Source organism: Crocodylus siamensis, chromosome 6 (assembly GCF_052110815.1).
Source record: "Crocodylus siamensis isolate JL-2025a chromosome 6, ASM5211081v1, whole genome shotgun sequence".
Taxonomy (NCBI): domain Eukaryota; kingdom Metazoa; phylum Chordata; order Crocodylia; family Crocodylidae; genus Crocodylus; species Crocodylus siamensis.
The window spans coordinates 33,657,067-33,684,470 of record NC_143400.1 but is presented as its reverse complement, the minus strand read 5'-3'; the positions used below and the strand labels follow the sequence as shown (position 1 = coordinate 33,684,470).

The 27,404-nt window shown below is 50.7% G+C and overlaps 1 protein-coding gene across 2 annotated transcripts in view; it reads left to right on the top strand.

The window, feature by feature from the left end:
• Positions 1-27,361, top strand: part of LOC149862270 (disintegrin and metalloproteinase domain-containing protein 9-like) — a 31,629-nt gene extending 4,268 nt beyond the window's left edge. The window contains exons 2-22 of one of the 2 annotated variants that reach the window (XM_090056043.1): positions 7,335-7,432; positions 8,601-8,671; positions 9,684-9,762; positions 12,312-12,388; positions 13,235-13,424; positions 15,005-15,070; positions 15,615-15,686; positions 16,427-16,596; positions 17,674-17,755; positions 18,035-18,168; positions 18,913-19,084; positions 19,186-19,278; positions 19,564-19,759; positions 20,328-20,433; positions 21,236-21,419; positions 22,126-22,206; positions 22,814-22,919; positions 23,203-23,341; positions 24,095-24,206; positions 25,407-25,543; positions 26,029-27,361. In XM_090056043.1, the coding sequence (XP_089912169.1) occupies positions 7,335-7,432; positions 8,601-8,671; positions 9,684-9,762; positions 12,312-12,388; positions 13,235-13,424; positions 15,005-15,070; positions 15,615-15,686; positions 16,427-16,596; positions 17,674-17,755; positions 18,035-18,168; positions 18,913-19,084; positions 19,186-19,278; positions 19,564-19,759; positions 20,328-20,433; positions 21,236-21,419; positions 22,126-22,206; positions 22,814-22,919; positions 23,203-23,341; positions 24,095-24,206; positions 25,407-25,543; positions 26,029-26,092 (2,429 nt within the window). In that variant the 3' untranslated portion in view covers positions 26,093-27,361. The remainder of the gene's footprint in view (positions 1-7,334; positions 7,433-8,600; positions 8,672-9,683; positions 9,763-12,311; positions 12,389-13,234; positions 13,425-15,004; positions 15,071-15,614; positions 15,687-16,426; positions 16,597-17,673; positions 17,756-18,034; positions 18,169-18,912; positions 19,085-19,185; positions 19,279-19,563; positions 19,760-20,327; positions 20,434-21,235; positions 21,420-22,125; positions 22,207-22,813; positions 22,920-23,202; positions 23,342-24,094; positions 24,207-25,406; positions 25,544-26,028) is intronic. The other variant, XM_090056045.1, reaches the window with a different exon arrangement.
• The last annotated feature ends 43 nt before the right edge of the window (positions 27,362-27,404 follow it).

The following is a 27,404-nucleotide window of genomic DNA, read 5'->3' as shown; positions in this document are numbered from 1 at the left end:
ACAGTCCCACTTCCTGGAGCATGGCTGAAGCTGCGGTGTTTTCCAGCATCCGTGGAAAGTGGCGCATAAACGCAGTAGGAAAAGGAGCAGGGATGGTCAGTCTAGACAGGAAGCAGTTACGGCATGGTGCATGACCTCGGAAGAAAGGCCCAGTCTGCACCACCTAGCAGAGAGCCTGGCCCAAAGACGGGTCCTGGAGGAGCGTTGTTCAGAGGTTCCTGGATTCCTTTGGATCGGAAAGTGAGGGTTGGGGGGCAGGGAGGAGTCTCTTGGCGCAGGGAGCGCCATGCCTGGCTGATGTTTGTGAAGCGCTCTGAGGATGGAGGGGCGCTTCGGAAGCAGGAGGACAGGTCCTGGAGGGCTCCCAGAGGCTGGAGGAAGCTGGCAACTTCAAAAGAAACGTGTGCATGCGCTAGGGCTCTGTATCTGTCCCACCCTGCCATCCGTGCAGCCTGGTACCGGCCTTACATGTGGGGAGAGGCCGTGGTGGCTGGTGTGGGCTGGTAAATAACATGCGCAAGTAGGCCTGCGGGATGTCTGCCCAGCCAAATGAAAACACCTCTTTTCAGTGCCTCTGCAGCCGCGAGAGCTGGGATCTTGCCTCCACAGCCGCGGATGTTTCCTTGGTTGTAGCCCTCCTGGAGAAGGGGTCCTTTGCTGTGAAGCTCTCTGGTACTCCTGACTGCTTGAATGATATGAAAGAAGCAGAATGGCAAGCAACTTGTGCCACTCGCTCATCTTGCTATTATTTGTAAGGAAGTATTAATTAAATTTAACGAACTCGGCATCTGTGTACTTAATGCATCCAGTGCCACAGTGATTGGGTACCTTTTTTATTAGAACACGCTTCTGATTGTGGGAAGAGAGGAACTTTTTAGTTGCTAATCGTGATGTTTCCTGGGTTCGTTGGGTTCAGGCCTGGAAACTCATTTGTGTCTGAGGGTTCAGTAGTCTATCGTGTTCAGGCTGGAGGTCTCTGGCAGTCAGTTCAGAGCACGTGAACCCATCCCTGGCTTGCTTCTGTTTGATGCTGTAACTGTATCCCGGCCAAGGGGAGCTACCAGAAACAGTGGTCATAAACCGAAGGAGAGCATATTTAGATCAGACATCAGGAAAAAAACTCTTTATGGCAAGGGTTGCCAAAATATGGACTGGGCTTCCAAGGGAGGTGGTGCTCTCCCCTACCTTGGAGGTGTTCAAAAGGAGATGAGACAAGCACCTGGCTGGGGTTACTTAACCCCAGCGCTCTTTTCTGCCCAGAGCGGGGGGTCAGATTCGATGATCTGATCAGTCCCTTTCAGCCCTAGAAATCTATGAATTCTCCAAGCCTGATTGGGACCACAGTAGAATAACTTGAGGTAAGCAAGTCCGGCCAATTAGTACTAACGGGCGCTTCTGTGCGGTGACATGTGGCATGGCTGAGAAGGTGCTAACGAAGACGGCTGGTTTTTTTTCTTTTCTAGTAAAGCACTGATCCGTACGTCTCCAGCACGGAGCCAGTAAGACCAGGCAGCCAGATCCCAAAGGTTCTAGAGAACGGGAGTCTCGCGCTCGAGGCGAGTATGGTTGGTGTTGCTGGTCTTTGTAATGCCGCACTGAGTCCGGCGATTCTGCCAGGCGTGTGAGAGTCTGTCCCTGAGAGACCCCTGTCTTCCTTGTAACTGGAGCAGTTGGCTTGGCTCTCTGTGGCCTGAATGACTGCTGGCATGGCACAGCTGGCACGGTGCGTGCTGGGAAGGGGAGCTGGGTTTGGTGGCATTTCTGTGCAAGGCATTGCATTTCAGTGGATCTTCTTTGCACTAAGGAATGGAAGTCTGTGTACTGTGAGTTGTTTGCAAAGGCCCCCCTCTGAAGTGGGAGTGGGAAGGAAGGAGACTGCACCTGCCCAGCTGCCATGGGTGCTGTGCAGGCATGGGTGAGATGCGTGCAGAGGGGGTGGTTCTGCTGTGGGACACGTGTAACTTCAGTTATGTGGGAAAGATGGGCATGTGAGAGCTGCTCGGGTACTGTGGCTGTGAGTGAAGTGCAAACCACCGGGCAGCCTTCTTACCCAGGGCCAAGGAGAGAAGCAGGGGGGCCGAGGCCTGTCCCTGGACCTTATCTCGCATGGTATGAGTCAAGCTAGGAGTACAAGTGCTCAGTGCCCTTTGTGCATGTTGGCAAGTGGTGTTGGACTGTGTGAGCCTGTGGTTCTCTCTTGATCAGCTGAATAGTGCGACAATAGCAAACGCTGCTGTCTTTCCTAAGGTTTTGTTTCCTGAGTGTCCCTGGGTTAAGAATGCCTCTGTCTCTTCTCTAGGGAAGGCAGGGTTTGAGTTTCACTGAGCTTCCTCTCGTCTGGGGGGGAGCTTGCTGGTGGGGATGAAGGTTGTCAGCACATTGTAAGATTAGGTCCTTAAGTGCTCAGATCTGTTTGTCTGCCTGGGATAAAGAAACATGCATTAATAGCCGAAGTACGTGTGTTGTCGGGGACTGGGAAGTGGGGCGTTTTCTGACTATTTTCCCCCTCCACTTCCATTTTACGTTACTCTCATATCTGTTTTCTTTCTCAGCATAGAGTTGAGCGATTGAAAACGCATTCTGCGTGGAGAGGTCAGACTGGATCATGGCAGCGTCTTTCTAAAAGTGGATGTAAATGCAATGGATGCATGTGCTGGGATCAACTCTTTTGTTCTGGGGCGCGGGAGGTCGGAGCGGTTTGTTTTCTAAAAATTCCTGCAAGGTCAACGTTGGCATTGTGCGGCTAGATGGTGTGCCGGCTGACTCTCGAGGTTTACTGGCGTGAACATTGTCAAATCAAACTGGGAGCTCAGTGAAGAAGAGGGGAGATATGTAAACTGAAGGGGAATCTGTCCCAAGTAAATGTAAAGTCCGTGCAAAAGCAGGTTGGCGTTCCCCAAAAATAGAGCCTTGGATTTTACTTAAAATACAAAACCCCATTGTTTTCGCTCTCCAGTGCTGCTTGAAAAAGACCCTTTGCTTTCTTTCGAATGGTAGCTGGCTCCAGCTGCAAGGCCTCTCTTAGCTGTCTCGTTCCCCAGGGCTTGAACAGAACTTTTACTCGCCTCTCCAAGGTGAGCGTAGAGGCAAAGCTAGCGCAGCAGTGCTGAATCTACACTTCCAAGCCAGTGCTGTGGTGGGGGAGGGAAGTGCTTATTGTGCCATCTTCTTCTTCCTTCCCATGCGCCCCCGCACGTCCAGCAGATCCTCTGAGGTAGGGCTCCACGGCCGGGTCATGTGTCCCCTGAATGTCCTTCCCGTTACTCTGTCTTTGCACGTGCTGTGTCACTTCCATGTGGTCAGTTCAAGTCCTTAGCAAAGCAGTTTTCTGATTCCGTCCTGATTTAATGCTGTCTCTGCATTTCTCTTGCATTTTCCATCCTGCAGGATCCCTGGAACATCAGAGGAGATGGGAATTAGTTCGGCCCCAGCTGGCGTGGGGCCCCTTCTGGGATGAGATGTGGTAACTCTGCAGCAGGGGACAGGAAGAGGTCCTGAATTTTGGGGTGGGGGGTGACAAAGTGCCTGAAACGATTGACAGATCCCATGTGTGCAGTGGCAGTGACAGATGGAGAGGAGGTACTTGCGAGAGTGTGGATTTATGGCAGCTTATCCCAGGACAGGAAGTTGCCCTTCCCCTGCTATCATCTGGCTGAGGATGTGTCTGATGATCACAAAGGCTGGAGAGGATAAAGAACAAGGGCCATTGTGAACTCCAGTTATTGCCGTCTCCTGGCACAGGCCCAGCCAAGAATTCAAAGTAACTAATGCGGGAGTTGCTGAATCATGCACTTACTCAGGCTTCCTTTTATTTTTCCCAAGAAATGCCATAACCCTGAGTGGCTGCCTTTTGTCAGGGCGATTCAGAGCTTTCTCTCTCGCTCCGCTCTTGCAGTGGGTGTATATTTGCAATCATGGGGCAGGCTGGAATTGAAAACCATCTTAATTGCTTTTGCTTCCAGGCTTAGGTCATGCTTTGTTAAACAGAGCACATAAACAGCTGTGTAGTTCTCACCTGTGGCAGAGCCGCCTGCAGGGATGGCATCCTGTTGTCTTGGGTAGACAAAAGAGGTCTCCCTTTCTGCAGAGTTGTTTTCTATGGTGCTGGATGACCAGGTTTTGCTCTAATGGTGCAAGGAGGTGTGCAACAGGCAAGGAAGAAACGGAATAGTAGTCGTTATAATATGCACACAGGCTGCTTTCAGTGCCCTGGGCTGTTTGCAGTCTTGATGCGAACAGGCATGTAAAGGTAGCCGGCAGGGGAGAGGAAAAGGTAACAGCCCTGTAGCTTGGAGAGATGCGAGGATAGTGGCCTGGTGTCCCCTGAGGTGCAAAGAATGCCTAGAAGTGATTGAGGGGAGGGGAAGCAGGTGGATTTGTTGGGGATACTGGGAATAAGTTTGGTTGGTGGCGTGGTGTTTGAGACCAAGGAACCACTCCAGTAATCGGCTCGGTTCCATTAACAGACTACAAACTCGCCCAGCAGACAGTGTCGCGTAGCATGCAAGCGCAGCTGCAAGTAGGGTGGGAAGACTTTGGTGCTAGGATTCCTAGGGTCCCCTGGCCGGGCGTCTAGGAGATCCTGGGGGATACTTCAGGAAGCTGTTAAAGGAATGCTGTGAAGCCTGTTTCCGGTGATTCCAGCTTGCTTCGGCAGCTCCAGAGTTTTATATTCTATTCTGGGTGGGCTGCTGTGGTTTTGAGAGTCAAAGAATTGCCTTTGAACAGGCTAGTTGCATTTCACCGTTCAAGCTAAGCCCTATGAATTTATGTATGGTTTCCCGTCAACCTTAGTGGTCACTCGCTGTCCCATACCGGCGGCGTGCAGTCCTTTCACTTGTTTGTTGGCCACCTGTACCATGCTGCTTCAGACCGTTTCCTTTAACATCTGTCAAAGTTTGGAGTTGGGAAACCGCATCCATTTGCAGCTTGCTCACCAACGGCTTACAAATGGGTCATGACGGTCTGTCTTCAGAGATATCCAAAATAGGTAATTAATTGTGGCAAAGCACAGATAACACCTCCCCCCCCCCACTTTGTGTTAGAGATTGGGGTGGCATCTTGGAAAGAGCAGGTCCGACCTGTGCCCGATTGGCGATGCTTTTGAAAGCTGGATTTGCCACTCGTTGCATGTAGTTACCGTCACAGTTCTTCTCTGGCAGGAGATAACTCATTGAACAAAGCATGAATGTGGTGACATGCCCAAAGCCTCCTGTGAGACCATGGGCTACCTTGGGATGGGCCTCGCAAGGAACTGGGAGCCCAGTTCCAAGCTGATTTTCTTTTGTGAGGGACTAAGGGAGCTGCACTGGCCCTTGCCAGCTCATTCTTGCCCACAGGCCAACCCAGAAGGCTCTGGGAGGACTAGTTGGGAGGGTTATAGCCTTGCTTTCCACAAGCCTCTCTAGGTAATCTGGGGTTAGCTGGGTGAGGGAAAGCAAGAGCGCTTCTGTCTGAGAGGGCTCTCAAAGGGAGCAGGCATGCGCACAGGTCGTAGGTCCCCGATCTCTGCAGAGGTGTACCTGAGAGCAAGGTCTCAGAGAAAGAGACCAGCGTCTCGGTCTTTGTGGTGCTGAGAGCGTTCAGCAGCCTGCACGCTGCGTTTAGGGACCTGGGTACTTGTACGGGGAGCCCTGGGGTCCATTGAGAGCTGCTTCAGGAGTGAATATCTGTGGCGGAGCCTGCCTGGCAAGGGAATGTCGGTGGTGCCGCAAGTCAACGTTGTCCTTGGGGAAGTGTGTGTCCCTGGGGCACGTAGAAACCCCAGCCCAAAGACTGACTGGGCCCCAACCAGGGATCTCATTGCTTTAGCAGGAGGGCTGAGTTGGACTTAGCATAAGCGGCTGTAATGCCGCGAAGCTGCTGGGCTTTCTCAACAGGAGGGCAGCCCTCGGAGTAGGAGTCGCTCCTTGGGATGCCTTCCATTCAGCAGTAACCTGAAGACAATTGCAGCGCACCGTTAAACCAGCCCCAGGCTGAAAACACTCCAGTGCTGCAAAAGTAACTTCCTCTGGGTTGTTTTTTTTTTAAACAAATGGCTTTTGGAGGGCCCTTGTTGGCCAGCTTCCTGAGCTTCGCTAGATCGGGATCTGGCTAAGCAGAGAGCACTTAGTGCTATTTAAACACCCATGTGTTTTGCAAGCATTGATGGCTGGAGTGAGAATTTTTGTTTTTCCAATGGAGTCTAAGGAGTTGGGAACTCGAAATCCCCTTTCATCTCAGGCTCCCTTTAGCCCCGCTTTAAATTCCAGCCATTGGTGGAAAGTGTCCCAGCAAACGGCTTAGCAAGCAGGTGAATGCATTCTCAACAGAAGCTCGACCTCTTTGCTTTGCAGTAAATGCTGTGTGTTTGCTCAGTCACTTCCCTTTGTGCAGGTGGCCGGAGCGAGCGCGTGGCAGATGGGCTGGCCTGGTGGCAGTGCGGTGCTTCTTGGGGACCGTACGATACACGGGGAATTAGAACTTCCCCCTTCCCCTCCAAGCGTCTAGCCAGTTCTCCCCTGGTGAGCTCGCTGATTGCACTGCTGCGTGCCAGCAAAATCTGTTGCACTTAAAACCCTTTGTGCAGTTGCAGGGCGACTGGTCTCCTGCTTTCCAAGGGGCGTGGTGGCTGCTGCCTGAACCCAGGCGTGGAGGGTGTTGGCTCATAATAAAACCTCTTCTAATCTGCTGCTTGGCTCGTAGAATGAATAACCGAAACACTCTGCTTTCATAATGGGTGTTCTGGAGTTTTGCTGCAAACGAGACTGTTTTTTGAGTTGGGTAGCACCCAGGTGATGGCACTGAGGTGCCTCTACAAACCCTGAGCAGAGCAAGAGGGCTGGTGCTATAACATTTCCGGCTAGCAGTTCCTTTGGGGATCACATGCATTTTCTTTACTTAAAGGCTTTAAGCTGCTTGCTCTGGCTCCTTCTTCATATTGGCCCTAGTACAGCATCCCCTGTCACTCCCTGTGCCGAAACATACTCTGGGTTGTTGAGACCTGCATGTGCGGCGGTGTTAAAAGGTGCCTCTTAGAGTCTTAGATGCTAAGAGAGGCCTGGGCTCGGTGGTATGAGAGTGCTTGCAGTGCCTCTGTGAGATGGGATTTGTAGTGCTGCGTCATCTTGGGTGGAGAGCTGAGGCATGGAGAGCACAGCGCCAGGCAGCGACGTGGCGAATGCAGGGCTGATAGGGCTTTGCTGCTGCTGGTGTCCGAGCCGTCTTGGGGAGAGCTGCGTCGCACTGTGTAGAGACGCACAAGGTCCCCCAGGGATTGGGTGGGCCTGGTTCCTCGGAGTGCCTTGTGTCCCTCGTGCCGCTCATCAGGCAGCTTTTCTCCTCTGTGTTCCTAGGTTTCCAGGATCGGACTCTTCTGTCGTCCTACGAAATCATCATCCCGCAGAGGTTAGCACGAGAGCGGCGCGCTGCCCCCGGTTCCTCCGTAGCCCAGGTACCCGGTATTTTTAGAAATGTTTAAGTTCTCTGTCTGCTGCCTGGCCTGTCTCATGCTGCTTAGGTGAGGGGCTAGATGAATTTAGGGCCAACAGAAGAGTGGAAGTGGCCCCTTCCCCATGCCTGAGGCATGCCAGACATTGTAGTGCACCACACCTAACTGGCCACGTACCTGCCTCCTGTAAGACAGCCTGCGTGTGCTTGAAGGCGCCTGCAGAGGACTGTGCAGTGTCAGATTGGCAGAAGGATTAATAGGATTTCTATACCCAGGGCAAGAGGATGATGGCAAAGACGCTTTGTACTTGGAGGCTAAGGCTCCTGTCATGATCTCAGTGTAGTCCCTAGTCAGTTTGAACGGTCCCCTCGAATAAATAGGCCCAACCTCCTGCACGTGCTACTGGGCTGAGGTACAGCAGGGGAAAGATTAGGACAAGCAGGTCCAGTTCATAAATGCTGGAGGAGGCAGTAATACAAACTGCATTGTCCTTTCCCAGCTGGAGGAAGTTATATGAAAAGCACTTAGCTTCCTTCCAGGAGACTTGGAAAGGAGCTGCGTGTTGACTCACTTGAATGTCACCCAGCTCAAGTTGAGATAACGGAGGGGGTGAAATTGCAAGGCAGGGGGAAGAAGCTGCTAGTGGCTTGACTCTGGAGTGCCTTGTAGTGGGGGACTAGGATCATCAGCCACCTGTCAAGCATCCCTGTGTTAGGAAACGGCTGAGTGGCAAAGAACGAGAGCTGGTGTGCTATTAACCCCTCTCCTAGCCTTCTGTGAGGACAAGAGTGGCCCAGTTGGGCAGTAACTTGCCTATCAGACACGGGACCTGGAAAGGAAGATGAGCAGTGCTGGCTGTAAATGAGTTCCCCTGGCTGAGGCCAGAGCTACACCACTCGGTTTTGTTGGCTGAGCGGTGTTGATTAGCAATCCCCTCCCACTCCAGGGGAATTGCCTCGTAACCTGCTGAGTTCCTGTGCTGCTGGCTGGGATAAGCTGCGCGTGCCCCAGGTATTGCCGCTGCTGCGGCTGTGCCTGCCAAACTTGTAGGGAGGGCGAGATCCAAGGTGTTGCCACCGCACCTACAATTGCTGGGCATGTCGCTGCTGCTTGCTCCAGGGGTTTGGGTGATGCCTGAGAGAGCATTTGGTTACTGATTTCTTTTTCGTAGGCTCAGGACAAAGTGTCATATGTCATTGAGATCGAGGGGAAAGAGCACACGATTCACTTAGAAAAGAACACGTAAGTGACTTGTGTTGTCACGGGGCTTCCAATACCTGTCTGCTCGGATTATCCACTGATCGGTCATGCTGGACTAAAAGACAGGCCAGTAACAAGCCGTGTCCAGTCCGGGAAGTGACTTGTCAGAAGTACAGCTGCACTCGGGGACCGTGAGGGGAACTGGTGGAAGATGGCCCAGCTCTTGCGTCCGGTCCACGGAGCCTACGTTACACAGCACAAATGCTTGGGTGTGCCTCTGTCATCCCTGTGATGTCCTTCCTTAATTTTGTCCCCTGCGGCGTTACTCCAGTTGTAACCATCCTCCTGTGTTACTGCTGGAACGCAGGGCTATGGAGTTTATAACATGCTTAGAAAAAAGAAACTCTCCTTCTTTAAGCTTTGTCGCTGTGTTTTTAGGGGTTTCATGTGACCGCCACCAGTTACAAGCAGCCCACGTGCGGGCTGTGTTTCCCATCTTAAGCCGAGGTTCCTCTTCAAAGACTGCCCTTAACAAACAAATAAATGAAAGGGGGGCTGGAGGGCTCCTCTTCACCTCTCAAATGTGGGAATTGTGCTTCTCAGGACCAGCACTGAACTGGCCAGTATTAGGTCAGCATTTTCACTTGGGAGCCATTTCTAACATGCTTTCCTTTCCTCCCAAATGGAGGAGTGGGAAAGGGGAGAAGCCAGCTGCAGTTGGACAGCCTGGCTGCTACAGTTCCCGGCTCCTTGCCTTCCAGCCTGTGAGGTCTGAGCTCGGTTTTTTGTGTGTGTTGCGTTCTCCTGTCCTCATCTCGCCTGACACTTTCCCCCTGGTGGAGGCAGTTTAATTGCACTTGCGTTCTAGGACGGGGGGCTGTTTCAGAGCACAGTCAGACTGAGCAGTTGTCCTTAGAAACAGTAAATTCCTTGATGATGAGTGTTTCTGGATTGTTTATTTAATTGCAGCTTGCGTGCAAGATTAGTTTTGTTATTGCCCTGCAGCAGCGTTAAGTGTTTCATGGCTCTTTATTTTCTTCCCTTCCTCTTTCAGACAATTATTACCCAAAGACTTCACAGTTTACAGCTACAATGAGGAGGGGAAGTTGTACTCGGAAAACCCAGACATCCGGGTAAGTGTCTTCCTTTTTTGTCCTGTGCCTGCAGCAGGTGCCTAGTGCCTTTTTACACCTGTGTTGCTAAAGAGTCATGTATAAAGACATCCACTAGTGCATTTTCCAGAAGGCCAGGTGCTAATTCCCAGTGCTCCCTCCTCTTTGCTACTCATCAGGAAAGGCTCACGGGATAGCAATGTGTCTGTCGTTGGACTATGTGCGATTGTAACAGTTCTGCTGTTCAGTGAACGCAAGCTTCCTAAAGGGCACTGGCTTGTGTCTGCTGGGGATCAGAGTGCTCCTGGGGAGCGGTCTGTTAGACGGTCTTCTTCTTGACATGGACTTTTAAATACTACGACCTAAGGTGACTTGTGAAGGAGTACAAGAACAGATGTGAAATAGAGAGGAAGCGTTTCCCGGTAGAGGTGCTTGGAAGAGCACAGATTGGAAAAGAGAGAGTCAGAGACCCCTCTTTTGTGGGTTGGTTCCCTTGTGCCCCCTGTAACAGTAGTGCCCCACAGACCCCAGTCAGAGCTGGTAACTGGAGACCAGTGCACCCCTCCCCTCCCTCATCTGGGCAAGCTGCTGCTCCCACCCTTCTCTGTCCCCTGGTGGACACGGACTTAATCAGCCTCTGAAGATGAGGCAGGTGTCATGGAGCAAAAGCAAACGGTGATTCATGTCACAATAAGTAGAACAGTATTTCCTCGTCTCCCACCCCCTCTGCTCCCTGCATGCACACCAGCTTTGCCTTTTCCCAGAAGTCAGCTTGTGTGCATGTGGGCTTTTTACTGGAGCAGCACAGGTACCCGAGTCTTTGCTCGTTTTAATTAACTTTCTGTGACTCAGCCAGTGGCTGAATAAGGGAGAAAGCTATCTGCAGATCAGGGTTTCAGCTCAGCAGGAGACCATGGTAAGTACTGCGGCTCAGAGGGATTACTGCATGCCTCAAGCGCTTGGCAAGGTATGGGGCCAAAAGAGCAAATGACTTCATCCACCTGACCACCACAGCGCTCTCCAGACGCACCCTTTTCGGTGAACTGGGTCATAACAGCTGCAATGCTGGGAAAAGCCTGTGGGCTGTGGACAATAAGTCTTTGTTCGGATTGCCCTGTCCTGGGCGAGTGACTGGAAGGGGAAACATGCAGAGCACAGAATTGGTTGTGCCTCTTCCTGTCGCTATTTTGGGGAGGTAAATACGGCTTGTACACAGGACACCACCGAGCTGCATGTTTAGAGGTGCAGGGCAGGACTGTTTAGCTGCATAGCTAGCTGCTGCACTGCAACAGCTTTGGCCTTTCGGGGCACTCGGGGACAGCTCAGCTGAAGCAGATAATGGTTGCGATTTGGTATTGTTGTGCTGTGGGTGTGTGCGATTGCCTGGGGAGGGAAACATGTTGTCAGGGCTGATCAGGGATGGGCCATGGGACTGAAGAGCTTAGGCAGCGCTGAGTGTCCGCTGGCAATAATAACAGCAGTAATAACACTGGCTGGAGAGAGGTGACATGCAAGCCAAGCAGAGCGGGATCCAGTGCTCGTTCCTGACAGGCTGAGCAATATGCTGGCACGCAGCAGCAGAAGAGGGCCAAGCGAACAAAATTTAGTTGGGTGGGAGACAAATGACTCGGGAGTTGGCCAGCTCTGCCGCAAGGCAAGACAATGTTTGCAGATGGTGTTTCTGAGCCCTGCTGGCTTCGTAGCCTAGCAGATGTTAGTACAGCCACTTTCTGCTCTAAACCTGGGGTTTATTGTTCTACAGTACAGCCATAGCCAGGACTGGGCAGGTGGGATTGCAGTTACCCTCTGTATTGCAGAATGGCTGGCCCTGTTGGGCTGCCAAGGGGACCTGCAGTCAGTGCCGGGAGGTGAGGGCCCGTCGCCGGAAGGGCGAGTCCTGGAGCAACTGGTAGCTGGATTGAGAACTTCACATGTTGACTGGGGGGCGGGGGGGGTAGTGGGCATGTATCTGGCACTGTTGTATATGTGCTGCCTGGGGCGTGGGAGGGGGATGCCATAAGTACGGTGAGATGAATGCGGCACTAGTGGCAACCATGCACACCGGTTGCACTGGATCTGCATGTGTTCCAGCGTGCTCCGCTTGAGTGCGTGGTGGGTAAGTGTGCGATTTGCTGAGCTTTGTGCTACAATACCGGTCCCAGGTTGTTGCCTGCTGATTCCGCTGCAACAAAGAGCAGGTCTCTGCCTAGCATTTAAATGCATGTACTGCATTGGTGCGTAGGATCTTTCAGCCCCACTGTCTGCCACGTAACTTAATGGCACTCCAGGTAACGTGGACTATGCCTGCCCATTTTGTAAGTTATGTGTAACGGGCTGGATCAGTGAAGGGGGAGCAGCTGTCAAAAGGCTCTGGGAAGCTGTGAAACTGAGGGGACCTGTGAGGGTGAAGGCTGCTAATGCCATGGTACCGCATGCTGAACGAGTTGTGCCGAGAAGCACGTGCTTCAGATAAATGCATGAGCCGTCTTCAGACCTGAGGCACTGCACTGAAACAGAGGACTGTGTGCGTTTGTGATACTACAGGAATAATTTTACCTTGCATTCCTCAGGATCACTGTCACTATCAGGGATACGTGGAGGGGATACCAGATTCTGCGATTGCTGTCAGCACTTGCACTGGACTCAGGTAACAAAAGTTTTTTTTTGCTGTGTCACAGTTGTGCCTGGTCAGAGTCAAAACAGCTGAAACCCAGTCCTGCCCCTGAGCTTTCCTTAGCTGTCTACCCAGGCTGTTTGGCGCTGTCCTGCAGGAGAGTGTCCATTTGGCACAGTGTCTCTGGCACTAGTCCTTGGTCAGTCTCGCTTGCATTCATTCTCAAGTTGCAGTTCAACATTCCTCCTTTTTTCCCTTAGCCCTTGCAACAATCCGCTCCATTGTTACACCTCCGGAGAACCCACTAGAAATCGTTGCATCGACTCCTAATATTTCTACAGTCCAGGGTGGATGTTCACTTTAATGAACTGTTTTGGTTTGGATGTGATAGTCTGTTTTTAAAAAAGAAAAAGCTACCATTTGGAGTGAAAGAATGAACAGCCACTTCACCAACAGTGGCTTGTAAAAACTCCCTAAGCTTCAGCACTGATTGGAAAGCTCTTTGGACTTGCGTGGTTTTGCTGCCTTTTTGAACAGTTTTGCCCTTGACCTTTGCTGTTCTTTATTGCTTTGTCATGGCCCAGTGGTAAGTGGCGGTAATACCTGAGCTGAAAGGCTGCTGTTTTTGGAAGTCTGACATAAGGACCCCAGGTAGCACAGACGCTATCTGTGTGCCTCCTGAAAGTCCCATTGCTGTCGTGGGGATGCTTGCACGTATAAGCTAAGCAGAGTGTATGTGTGTTGGAAGGATTGTTTCTTTGTGTCCTGTGGCTATTGGGGGTTTTCTGTTGCCTCCCCTTGCTCTCCAGAAGTCCAGGTGGGTCGTTTGCGGCCATACTTTGGGTACTGGTGTGGGTGACGTGCTCTTTCTGTTGTTAGGGGACTGCTGCACGTGGGAAATGTCACCTATGGAATTGAGCCCATGGACGATGACTCGGACCTCAAACACATAGTGTACCGCTTGGAGAATGTGCAGAAAGAGCCCATGGTGTGCGGAGTGAGCAGCACCGACCCGGGAAGAGAGCACACAGAGTACGAGCAGCCTCCCGGCATGACTCAGCTGCTGCGAGTGCGTACTCAGCGCCCGTCCCGAGCACGGCAGCTAACCATGTGGAAGCGCTGTATTGGGTTGCTTAAGGCAGCATGCATGTCATGGGAGGCATGTGGCAGATCAGGGAGGGAGCAGAAAGCGGAGCAGCCGGTCAGGCAGAGGAAGGGCTTCAGAGTGGCGTTCAGGGAGGGTGCAGGGAGGGTCCTTTGCTTGTGGCATGCCTGCCAAAAAGGTTGGCTCTGATCACTTGGGGCAGAACACTACCGCTCCAGGCTTTGCACTGGGGTACTGTCTGTCCTGCTTTAAACTCTATGTAGGTGTGTTGTACATGTGCAAAAGAGTGACAGATCCCTCCGGGTTGTACGGAAAGAGCAGGAGGAGCAGCTGCTGCGGCGCTGCGAGTTGGACGGAGATGTGCTGGCTGAGCTGTGCATGGGGGGTGGCAGTGGTGCCTGCGGGGTTGAGGCCGTCTGGCAGAGCTCCCTGCCAGAAGCCAGCTAGCCCACACCTTGCTGACGCCTGTGCCGATACTCCTCCTCGTAGCGTCAGAGTACCGCAGGCAATTTGGAGAGCATGTCTTTGGGGTAATGGGAATTTCCAGAGGTAGATGACAGAAGGGGGGGCAGGGTGGCATCTTAGAGACTACCTAGTTCAGAGATGTTTAGTTTTCCATATTCCAAGCGAAATTAGCCAAAACTAATTCCAAATCCAAGAGTCCAGAACCGTAAGTGGCCCTACTACTGGCAAACATCCTCCACCCCCATCTGGGGCTTCACCTGTTTCCAAAACCTTTGGCAGGCATCCTTGGGGATCAGATGCCCTTGAGTTTTGCTTGCCCTCAGCCATAAGGCCCCAGAGGCAAGCCAGGGAGGAGTCTCCCATTTCCATAAAGTGGGCTTAAAGGCAAGGCCTTCTTGCTCCAGCAGCTAAGTGAGAGGTTTACTATATGTGACCTTGGTAGGTATTATCCGCGTGCCGGGAGGGCGGTCTTCCCTGGTGCAGCTAGAAGACCGCCTCCGTGGTCACGGTGTTTCCCTTACCTGGTAAGCATAGACTATGCTGGAGCTGAGCCTTCAAGAGGCCACAAGGGTAGGTTAGTGCAGCTCACTTGGATTCAGAGTTGCACGGTAGTGGACTTTGTCCTGTGCTAAGATCGTTGCTGACTGACAAATGAGGTTATCGCCTACAACAGCGCGTGCTTCTTTGACCTGGTTAGCTTCTTGGGTGCCGCCCTGCCATACCTTCTCTCTGGCTTCAGACCAGCACGCCTAACTACTTCTGTGTAAATGTGAATGGGAAGCATGCAGATCCCTTACTTTCCTTCAGAAGCAAGGTGCCCTTATCCGGCCAGTTCTTTAAGTCTAAAGCACTTTGAGAGAGACCCCCAGTTGTATGCATGTGTGGTGGGTCTGGGGGTGATTTTTGGCTGTGTGCATTGTGGGTGTATCTCTTAAAACGACCGCTTTGCTAATGTATCACTGAGTATGAAATGTGAGAATGGGTTATGATGACCTAACTCGGTTAAAGCTGCACTTCATCCAGTTGCAGTTGATCAAAACGAAGTTTTGTTTGATGGTTGGCGTGGGCTTTTTTAACAGAATAAAAGAGCTGTTCTTCACCAGACAAGATACGTGGAGCTGTTCATTGTTGTGGACAAAGAAAGGGTAAGGTATCGTTTACTTTCATACCCGCTGATGGCGGACTAAAACGTAGCTCTGAGAAAACACACTCAGACCTGTAAATACAAAGTCGTAAGGCAGGAGAATGTGTAGCTTTCCTTGTTAAAGCAGTTAGCAAGCCATTTGTGATCACTAGGGCCACAGGAAAGACCACAGGCTGTTTATTTAACCTCAACTACCGAAGTGGAATGACTGAAAACATGCAGTCCGTGTTACGACTGTGAGAAAACTGGACCTCAAGTAAAACGCTGAGGGGTCAGGATTTCTCAGGCAAGGATTCTAAGGGGTCGTGGAAAGTGCGTGAAGAGCGCTCCCCTTTCTGGTCCATCTCTCCTGAATGTATGGAGATTTGGGCTGCGTCTGCTTTCCCTGGTGGCCTTGGCTTCCAAGTTGCATCTTCCAAACCTGAGGCTTGTGCCTTGGGAAACTGCCTGCGATGATGGGACTCTTACAAGACTGGTCCCCCCCCCGAATTTGGGCTGATGTTGCTTGCGTCTGACCCCTGTGGTGGAACCTCTTTCTCTTTCAGTATGAGGTCCAGGGTAGGAGCGAAGCTGCTGTGAGAGAAGAGATGGTGCATCTCGCCAACTGCCTGGATAGCGTAAGTTGAAGCCGGGGTTGTGTAAGCTGCAAAGACTGCTGGGTGCTCTAGACCTGCAGCCTCTGTGCTGAGTTTCAGAAATGTGCCACCTTGGTCAGAATGCGGGAACGTCTGTTATTGTCAGGACCCAGCCAGTGTTAGCATGAAGAGCGGAAATCCTGTGTTTTGGCAGGTGGGATATGAATCGTAAAGCCTAGAAAATGAGGGTTGGAGAGGATGGTATTTTATGTACCAAAGCAATGGTATTTTATGTACCAAAGACTGTGGTGGAGTTTGCTGTTGCTGAACCCTCTCTTTTTTTTCTGCTTCAAAATGTGCTCAAGTGCAACGATTTGGCTTGAATCAGGAAGCAAATATGAAGCCCCAGTGGGCTTTCTGACATGAGGAATCTGACTACGGGACTGCAGTAATCTGCACGGACATTTAAGCCTGGGAATCAGTTTTGCTTTGTTCTGACGTTGGCTCTGAGCCACCAAAGATAGCAACTGGATAGTGGTCTGGGTCCTTTCTCCTGGTGTTTTCAGTATGGGTATACACCTGTTTCTGTAGCTATCTCGGTGCAGTTAGGCACCGGTCCTTTGAGACCAGTAACACCTCCCACGGGGGGCGATACAGGTTTTGGTAATGTTTTACTTTGGAACCACAGAGGGAAGGCAGAAAGTTTTAGATTCTTTCTGCTGGCTTGCTCATAGCATCTTACCCCTGCTTTACCTTGCCTTGTCCTTCTCCTGCCTTTCCAGATGTACATCATGCTGAATATCCGTGTCGTGCTGGTTGGCTTGGAGATCTGGAAGTACCAAAACCTGATAAGCACCGATGGAAGTGCTGGTGATGTGCTGGCCAACTTTGTGCAGTGGCGAGAGAAGAATCTTGTGACTCGCCGGAGGCACGACAGTGCGCAGTTTGTTCTGTAAGAGCCGGGATTCCCGTTTTGGTGGTGGTTGTTCTTTTCCCCCCATCAGCAGTCATTTTGGGAAGAGAAGCTGCCAGTCAGTGCAGTGTCAGTAACCGGCAGGAACCTTGTAAACACGCAGGTTCAATTCTGGTGGGGGGGGCCTGGGCGCAGGGCTGCTGTGAGCACCCCGAAGCAGCCTGTAGGGCATTCTGCCCGTCATGGCAGTGCCAGAGTTGAAGCTAGGTGATCTGCTGCCCACCAGAAGGCAAAAATGGAGCTCCTGGCAGATGGAGATGTGACCCACTTGGAACCATTTCTGTCTTGTCTTGTGTGTTATGCCACTGAATATTTTGTTTCTAGAAAGCCAGCAGCTGTGAGTGATTTCACAGGTGTTCCTTTGCCATGAAGCTTGTTGGGGAGACTCGAGCATCCAGGGTTTTTCCCTTGAAAACTCGCTGTTGCAGGCCCACCGTGGTGATGCTGTTTACATGAGCCTCCACTTGTGGAGGGAGTTGGCCTGTCCCTATCTCACCAGCAGTTTGCATTATTAAATAGGAGTCAGTATTTGTGAAGCTGTGTGGGGAGCGCTGTTTTACAGCTAAAGTCCTCTGTGGCCATTTGTGGGCAGACGGTGCCATGGGCCGCTGTATCTTGACAGGCAGCTCCTTGCGTAAATGCTCTGCCCCAGAAAGGTGCACAATCCCTGTCTCCTTCCAGTTGACACCCAGGCTTAAGAAATCATTGATGGTGAATCGTCAGGGTACTGCTTCCTTGTGCAAGGCAAGGAACCCTAATGTAGTGTCCTGTTGCTCCTGAGCTTAGCCAGGGAACGTTGGAGAAGTCAAAGTAAGAGACGTGGAGGGGAAGAGGGAAGAAAGGCTCGAGGGGAAGGGATTGTGCAATGAGCCACAGTACAAACCTGAAGGGAAAAACGCCATGTAAACGGATGTGTAGAGTTACCCCAGGCGCCTAATGTTGCATTTGCTCTGCGCTAAGCCTGGGAACCCAGAAGTGGTGTGGGTTGCAGAGCTGCTCGTTTTGTTTGTGTTGCCTCTGCCCAGCTAAGTTGATTTTTCTTTCACTGTACACCAGGAAGAAGGGGTTTGGCGGAACAGCAGGAATGGCCTATGTGGGAACAGTGTGCTCCAAGAACCATGCTGGAGGGATTAATGTGGTAGGGGATCGTTGATATCTCTCTCAGTTTTAAAACACAATGTGCCCTTTGTAGGCCTCCATGCAGAAGCGAGGCCATATGGAGAAGCCGATGGATGCCCCTGGAAGTTAAGCAAAGTACCCTTCAGCAGCTGGCAAGCAGAAAATGTTGTGGCCCCTTTGCTAGGAAGCTCACGTTAATGCAGTGCTTAAGGTTATACGGTTCCTCAGGGTGTGCGAATGCTGTTGATGTCGTGGACAGACCTTCTGCTAATTCTTCCTCTGTTGTGGTTACATGCAGTTTGGACAAATGAGCGTAGAGATGTTCGCGTCCATTGTGGCACACGAGCTTGGCCATAACCTGGGAATGAACCACGATGATGAAAGAGAGTGCTACTGCGGTGCCAACAGCTGTATTATGAATTCTGGAGCATCGTAAGTGACTTTCCTTGATGCCGAGGTGGAGAAGACTTTCGTAAGGGTCCAGCTTCCGTCTTTGTCCTCAGCATTTATATGGTGCTGTTCATCATGAAGTCTTCTAACCGTATTGTAACTGTAGGTAGCAGTCAGTGAGGAAAGCAAACGTCCCCTGTGTGCTACAGTTTGGGGAACTGAACATTAAATGTCATAGTTTGGAGGAGCCAGGCACATGGTTGTTTGTCGATCGGTGCTTTTTGACCTGTGGTCTGCGGATTCCAGGGGGTCCGCATGCTATGCTTAAGGGGCCCGTGAAAGATGACTGGTCAGTCAAAAAGAGGATTATACCCACACTTGCAATTCACTTCTGTTTGAAATGTCTGCCGGGTTCAGCCTCTCCGTTCAAACATGTTTAGGGGTCCGCAAATGAAAACAGGTTGAAAACCACTGGTGTAGGTAACATCTGTTCGCTGGTGCCTGGATTTCTGGAGTGGGGCGGCTTGCAGCATTTTAGACAGTTGCAGTAACGGTGCTATAACAATACCTCATCAGCGTGTTGGCCCGGTTTAATTAGAGTAAGGGCCTTTGCCTTTCAGAGGTCAGAGACGGAACCTGGGTCCCTTTTAGAAGCTTAATGCTTGTCTTTCTCTGGCACTTGACTCTCACTCTTGCTATACAAATGCTGCCTTCTTCATAACCCATGGTCTTGCTTAACCTGGTGGCAGGCACAGTGAATGGACTGCCAAATACTCTCTGTTGCAGAGGATCCAGAAACTTCAGCAGCTGCAGTGCTGAAGACTTTGAGAAGTTAACTCTCAACAAAGGTGGCAGCTGCCTGCTCAACGTTCCCAGGCCAGATGAAACCTACAGCGTCCCGTTTTGTGGCAACAAGCTGGTGGATACTGGGGAGGAGTGCGACTGCGGTTCCCCAAAGGTTGGTCATCTCTCTGCTGCGTGACGGCTCCTGGGTGCCTCTCTGCCTCGGAGGGGGAACGTAAGTCCATATGATTCAGTAAATTACTCTCGTCTCTGCAGGAATGTGAGAGGGACTCTTGCTGTGAAGCAGGGACTTGTAAACTCCGAGCGGGTGCTGAATGTGCCTACGGTGACTGCTGTAAAAACTGTCGGGTAAGAGGCAGGAGGAGGCGGTCGCAGCTTTCACTTAAAATACCCTTCGGCAAGTCTGTGACGGGGGAAGTGCTGGCCCTGGCTGGGGAGTCCAGGAGGGAGCTGTCACGTGCTGGGTGGGGACGTGGCATGTATGCAGGTGTGTGTTTGGTACCAGCCGGCAACTGTAGCAGGGTGTGAGGTAGGTTGGTGGGGCTCGGCGCATAGAGGGCGCAGTGCTGCACACCGTGCATCTCGTGACTGACTTGCTGTTCCCTTCCCCTTCCCCTGCACACTCCTTTGTAGTTCCTTCCGGGAGGCACCGTGTGCCGGGCAAGTAACAACGAATGCGACCTCCCCGAGTACTGCAATGGGACCTCCCAGTTCTGTCAGCAGGACTTTACGGTGCAGAATGGATACCCGTGCCACAATGAGGAAGCCTATTGTTACAACGGGGTGTGCCAGTACTACAACGCCCAGTGCCAGGCTATCTTTGGCCCAAGTAAGGATGGTGATGAGAGTAAACCCTTCCAAGGCAAATGAATAGAGGGGAATGAGCAAGCTTAGTCAACCATTACAGGTTTTAGGTATGTTTTTAATAGGGAAATTAAAAAAAAAAGACACACCTGAAAATTGGCCACATATTGGAAACTGTTTGTAGTATTTATGAGAGTTTTCTTTGCCTGCATAAATTTTCGTTACGTTTACGGACACATTCATGTCTCGAGTACTAATAATTTCCTTGCTGTGATAAATGTGCCTTTTCAGGGCTACGTAGGTAGTTGTGAAGATTTACTTAGCGATATAATTAACTCCTGCTAAGTAACTCTGTTCTCCATATCCTCTGTTAGCCTGAAATGTGAGATTTTTTCGTGACCAGGTCTTTATCTCTCTTGATCCCTCGAAGCATTCGCATAGCAGGAAGATGGTGGTGTGACTCGATGTGATCCAGGGGTTGGCAAGAAGGGCGGGGAGAGTGATATATATCTATATATATTTTTTTCTCTCTCTCTCTCTCTTACTGGACCTCACTCCCCTAATGCCTGTGTGCTGGTGGTCTGGTTTTCCAGGAGCAAAGGCTGCCCCTGACATTTGTTTTGCTGAAGTAAATTCCAAAGGTGACAGGTTTGGCAACTGCGGCTACCATGGCAATGACTACAGAAAGTGTTCCACCTGGTGAGTTGGGTTTAACACAGCAGGGGATGCTCCGCAGCACCGGTCGAAAGCCCTGCATTCAGGTGCCGTGGAATTAGTTGGCTCTTCAGACCTATCTGCATAACAGGGCTTTATAATCGGTGCATCAGACACATCCTGCCTCACAGTCTACCTTTATACTGGAGGTGTTGTTGTGGAGGGGAAGCAAATTAGCTTGCAAATAGTCTTCTTCTTGCTGTAGCCTCTGGGGCAGCGGCATTGGAGATGGAGGGCGCACGTGCATACGTTTGTAGGGAAACGTCCTTTTTGCTTCTTTCTAGTGTTACAAATAGTGGCCTTTCACTAAGCGTCCGAGTTCAAGCAACTTTCCTGTAAAGTGGAATGGATCAGTTGTTGCCAAGTGGAAAAAGAGGTGCTTCAAAAAAGAAGGAATCTTCCTTCTGTTGCCCTTGAGCTGCTGTAGCTTTTCAGTACATCAGTTTATCTGGTAACTGCCTTTAGCCTCTATTGGGTTATGAGGACAGGAAGTTGCTCTGTAGCTTTGTCAGTGGTTGCTTCTATCCTACAGAGCAAGTGCACACGTGCCTTCATAGAGACAAGAATAGTAAAGGGGCGTGTTTGCTGTTGCCTGAGGATTGGAACAGCTTGCTAATAGTCAGCTCCGTCTTGTTCTGCATTTCACTTTAGTGGTGATACTGCTGGTGAATGTATCTTCTCCTCTAATTCCTGCTAGCAAGCTTGGGCAAAATGCCCAGCGCATGCTAATTGCTTGCCTTCTCAGAGTAGTAGAGCCGTAACCATCCTTTCAATGGCTGCCTCCTAGGAATGCCATGTGTGGGAAGCTACAGTGTGAAAACGTGGGAGCCCTGCCTGTGTTTGGGATAAAACCCGCCACTATTCAGACCCCCATTGGACACACCACGTGTTGGGGCGTGGACTTCCAGCTGGGATCCGATGTTCCCGATCCCGGAATGGTGAACGAAGGGACAAAATGTGACGCTGGAAAGGTAATTGGGAGACATTTTTGTAAAGTGGCGTTTTCGATGTTAGACTGAAATCTTGGCACGTGCATGGACACCGTGCGTGGTGTAAAGCCGTGCACGCTCGTTTAATGCAAAAGGCAGAAACATGTTGGTTTCCCTTCCTGCTTCCCCTCACTGAAATGACCAGTGCCATTCCTGGAAATGAACAATGTGAATTTATTCCTGAAGCATTTTCTTCCTGCCCACCCCCCCCCCCCCCTTTTTTTTTAAAGGAAACGCAAAAGGGAAGATAAGGCGTCTCTCCACAAGGGGAGAGCTTGTGTAGATCCCTGCCGTGGCCTGTCCCATTACATTCTGCCGCAGCTCATTTGAGGGCTGCACTTAACCTCTCCCCTTGGATCCTGCTAGCCAGACATGTAGGCTCAGGGCAATTGATAGCTGTTACCCTCTGGTCAGCTGGTGAAGAGGATGGCTAAAAAATCACTTCCACTGCGAGCAGTGGTTGGAGGCCGTTACTGCAGCAAACTAGTTTGCTATTCAAATGAAAGCCTTTAGGGTCAGAAGTTGTGTGCGTCATTTTTGAAGGTAGCGTGGCAGTAAACATACGTGCTGAGCAAGGTAAACCAGGTTTGTACTGGACCATGGGGTGGGGAGAGAGGGAGGGAGGAAGAACATAAGCAGTCCAAAGCCACCTTGGTTTCATTTGCGTGCTCTTGCCTTGCCTCTCCAGATCTGCAGACACTACCAGTGTGTAAGCGTCTCTGTTCTGAATTATGACTGTGACGTAGACAGCAAATGCCACGGACATGGGGTAAGTAAGGCAGGAACTTCCTTTTATGCTGATGTCCAGCCTGGGCTTAGTGCTCCCTCCTCGCTCCTCTGTAAGATGGGTCAGGGTCCTAGAGTTAAAGACCATTGGAGCAGCTAGAACAACCTCTCGCAAATCGCAGGCCATAGAAATGTACTCGGTTACCTTTGTCGTTAGGTCAGACGGTGTTATTTTAATGGTGAGCTGGCTCTGTTAGCCTTGTGCTGCTCTCTAGGTAAAGAGTAACTCACAGAAAGTTGCTGGACTGTAGCTGTGCCAGTGAGCGTGGCAGCATTGTGAGGTGTTTGGCCGGGAAGCCCCAAGAGTGAGTCTGAGTGTGAAGTAAGCTGTTTGGTTTAGTTAACCTGAAAGGCGTGTTTAGGTCACATGTGCGTTGGGCAATTTTAATCCTTGGCCGGGCAGGTTTTTGCCTGGCTAGCGTAACTCGGGCAGGACGATTATGATGAGTGGGCCTGCTACAGGAATTGCGGGGTAGAGCTCTCCAGTGTGAGTGATGTAGGGTGGGTAGATGAACCCTTGATGGCACTGATCATAGTAATTGCTGTGTGCATGTGATTATACATTTATTTATTTATTTTTATTTTTTAAGGTGTGCAATAACAACAGGAACTGTCACTGTGATGCAGGCTGGGCCCCTCCATATTGTGACTCGACAGGATACGGGGGAAGTGTGGACAGTGGGCCTTCCTATAATGGCAAGTAGTGACCAGGCAGCTCTAGGACAGTGGCCTTAGCTGCTGCTGATTGCTGTTTGGGAAGAGGGCAAAGCAAGTGCCTGGTGGCCTCCAAGCAGTTGCATGCTGGCCAGCTGAAGTGCTGGGAAACTGGAACCGTGGCGGGCTCTGTTTGCCAGCTTGGGAAGGGTTTGGGTTTGGGGTCCCATGGTGATAACTGGCAGCATGGTGGAAGTTGAAGGTATTCTAGCCATCTGCACCTGTAACGCTGCCTGCTTTTCCTTCTCTCCTTCCATTTCCCCAGACAAAGACACCTCGCTGAGAGACGGCCTTCTGGTGTTCTTCTTCCTGGTCCTCCCACTGCTTCTAGTTGCTGTGCTGGCATTTGCACGGAGAAACCAGCTGAAGCAAAGCTGCGGGAGACTAATATCACGCTGTCGCTCGTAAGCGAATTCCCACCCCAGGCAGTTTTTTGACAGTCACTTCTCGGGTGGACCAGAGAAGTTTCTTTGCACAGGAGGATTCCAGAGAGCTGGCCTGAGGTGCCAAGTTGATTACCGTCCCCACTCTCTGATCCTGAAGTCTTTAAGGGGTACAGTTGCAGGACTGTGAGCAGACAAGATGGTAGCCATGCACCCAAGTGCTCCATCCGTGAGGAGTCATTTCACAGTTGGAGACTTCCAACTTTCCTGGTTTTCTGGGTCCAGTCTTTGGCTCATGGGGACCTTAGAAATGATAGTTCTGAGCGGAGGGGGACTCTAGCTAGGCCTGGTCCTAGGGCATCTGTTCTGAGTGGTGGTGGGTGACAGAACAAGGAGCAGTGGTCTCAAGTTGCAGCGAGGGAAGTTCAGGTTGGATAGGAAGGTGGTGAAGCAGCGGCATGGGTTACCCAGGGCATTGGTGGAGTCTCCACCCTTGGTGGTTTTTTAAGGCCCGGCTTGAAAAAGACCTGGCTGGGATGATCTGGGTGGAGCTGGTCCTGCTTGGAGCAGGGGGTTGGACTAGATGTAACGTTGTGAGGTCCCTTCCAACCTTCATTTTCGGTGATTCTGTGAAAAGGAAAGCATGTTTTCCTGGCTGTCGAATGGTAAGAGTAAAATACCCGGGAAACCAATGCTTACAAAATGCTGGAATGTCAGGGTCTCAATGTTGTTTTCCTCGTCACTGATAGTAACATGCCTGCTCAATATATACAGGTCCAATTCCAGATCGCATCGAACTCCTCCTCCTCCCCCTCGGCCTCCTGTAGAGACAGACCGCAGGCAGTTCCTGCAGAGCACGCCATACAATTCGAGAGACACACCCACGGTAGGAGTAACCTGCTTTTCAGCACTCGGACACCGATAGACTGGTCCTGCTTTAAGTAATGAATGTGGGAAGCCCTGTTGTATTGGACACTGAGCAAGGAAGGACTTTTTGTACAAAACTACTTGTTCTTGGCTGGGGGAGAGCGCATGGGGTTTTTGTGGCTCTTAAAATGAAATCACTGTCTCCCTGCGTGAGCTATGCAGGGGTAAGAAATACTAGTGATTGCACTCGGTTCATGGCATGGAGCGTTGTCAGACTCTTAGAATTGTCTCCTAGTATTTACAAAGAGGCCTCGTAAGCTGTAGCCTGCATAACATGTTCTATAAGAGCCTCTGTCAAATGCCATCCAGCCGGGCAGTGCTGTGTAAACAACCAGTGCTCTTAAATGACGAAGACAGTCTCCTCCTGATGTGAAAATGTTTGAGCAGAAGAAAAACTACAGGTGTATCTAAGCATAGGGCAGTATTGATCTTGCAGCATCGAGAAACAAGCCGGTAGTAAAAATGTCAGCCGGGATGCATGAATTAAAAATGTACTCACATTAAACGTTCAGCTGTAAGAAGAGTTGGGGCCAGGCTACTAATGTGAGATGGTTGAGTCATACATTACTGACTTGTCTCTTTCCTTTCTGGTGCAGATAACTTTGTTTCCTAGCAGCTCTTGGCCTTCATCTTAACCAGGAAGCCTAGTTAAACAAAGCCAAGTGTTGTGGGATAGAGTGGGGACACTTAGTAGCTTTGGCTCAGAAAGCATCTGTTGTCACAAACTTCAGACCTGGAAGGTACAGTGAGTTGTGCCGTTTTATAGTGCCAGCGTCTGTGGCAAAGGCATGCTTGCTGTCATTAGCAAAAGGGACTTGCCAGGAAGGAGATGGAGTGAAGCGTTATTAATTTATATTGCAATGGTGCGGTAGGGACCATGGTTATGCTTGTCTCGTCTTGGGTAGCTGTTGAGCGAGACAGTCTGAAACCACGCTGCAGGCAGTCACGGGGGCAGTGTTGGGGCTCTCCCAGGCAGAGGCATGGCTGAGTCATTCTGGCCAGGGCACTTGACCTTCCCGTGCCTTGGGTTTCTGTGTGTTCGTGAGCTGTTGCTGTTGCAGAGAAAGGCCTATCCTGGCAGGGAAGTGATGGGACCTTCTTGTAGTGCCTGCCTTCCTCCAGCAGACTATCTGATGTGTGGCTTATCCTTTATTTCTAGAATGTGCAGGCCAACCAGTGCCCTGTGCCTGCTTATTCAGTCAATCAGTATCATCAGCATTACCAGCCAGCCTATCACCAGCCTTACTACCATTCTCCGCAGTATCAGGAGCAGCTGCAGCAGAAGTTACCAACCAGGTCTGTAGTGATCTTTCTGTTTGTCATTTCTGAATACAAAGCAGGTGGGTGCGCTGTTGATTAGGGTAGCACATCCAGCCTTCTTCCTGTTCAGCGTCCTGCTAAAGTTTGTATACAGTCTTACTTTTGGTTCCTAGCCTATGTTTTAAAAATGCTAACAGTACTGTGTTAGTGCTGGTGCGGTCCTTAGTAAGTTGGTATTGTGCAGGCAGGAGAGTTTGCCCCGACAAAGCCGATTTGGGAAAGATGCAGAACTCCCTGGAAAGGTTGGAGACGCTGGGTCTGCAGTACAGAGGAACTAGGGCAGCCTCCAAATTTGATGCAAGGCTCCAGTGTGGGAGTGGGGTTGAGTGTATGGGAGGGGAGGGAGGAAACACTGAGCACAGGGCCTAGGACGTGGTGGGAAAATAGGAGGAGGAAGAGGGAGGTGTCTTTGATGTACATAGATGCACGCTAACAGTTCCTCGCATCCCCCTCCTTTACAGGCCGCCTCCACCGCAGCAGGGACAATGCATTCCTTCTCGGCCAGCACCTTTACCTCCCAAGTAGCCTCTGAGTCCTCCACCCCTCACCCCGAGCACTGAAATTGTATGTTATCCTCATGCCGAGCAGCCTGTGATTTCCCAGAAAGTCTTCCATCTGCAGCATTGGATAAGGAAAATGAGACTGAATAATAACAAGGACTGCAAAACTTTAAAATACCTCTACCAAAGCTACAGGGACTGAATACGTGAAGCCTGCTTTTAGCCCTGTATGTGCGTCATGGCTTTGCAAACTGACGTTGGACGAGCCAGTTGGAAGCTGCTCGGTCTGCATCAAACTATCCTTGAAGCGTGGCACTTGGGAGTCCTTTGCTTTCCCCGTTTCTTGAAGAGACTTAATCGTGGAGTTTTAATGTGGGTTTTCTTATGTATTTTCATTTCTGTATGTAAAATGGAGGAGGAACGATTAACTGTGCAGGATACAGCTGTCAAAAATGGAACAGAGAAAAATCGGGCCAGTTGAGGGAAACCACTTTGGTTTTGCATGGACCCCATTATATCCATTTATACGTGACTCAGAGCACAAGTGAAATAAGGTCTTGGTATACTTTCAGAGGAAGATAATTTATACTGTAAACGTGAGTGTGTGCGTGCGAGTGTGTGCATGATTGTTAGCGGCATCTAACACTTCACTTTTTAAGCAGCAAAAAATGGATACTTTGTGCTGACTGACACTAAGCTGTAGGGAATGACAGGCAGTAGAAGAGCCGAACTCAAGTGTTTTAGGTAAAAAAAATCATGTAAGTAGCTAGACCAGCAACCTCTACTAATTCCCCACTAATATTTTTGGTTGGCTTGAAAAGAAAAGGTACGAAAAAAATGCAGCCATTTCTTGGCTTGGGAGAAGGCGTAGTCTTTATTTTGCTATGAAGGCATATGCAGGAGACGGGGTGAAGACTATGATGAGGACTGATATGCAACCGCTTGAGGTGTCTCGAGCGCTTCAAAGCCTCGCAGCTCCCTGCACCCAGCGCACACCGTTTTGCACTACCTTTCCCACTTGGATGTTCATGTCAGTCAATCAGGGCTCAGACCACGGTAGATTGGACAGCCGCCCATCTGCGCGTCGTTTGTTTTTGTATTTTCATGTTTTTTAAATTGGTTTTTAAAGCTGAATCTGGAAGAAAAAAGAAAGAAAGATATGTTCATGTTTGGCGTGCGAGCGGAGGTGAAGTGACTTCCACGAGGTTGTGCCGGCTCGGTGGTGCGGGGATCCGGCAAGCGGTGCCGGTCGACTTGCAGCAGTGAAACCTCGAATAAAACTGAAGCTTTTTCACTTTGGCCACTAAAACACTTGTTTTTGTAAACGACCCCCTAAT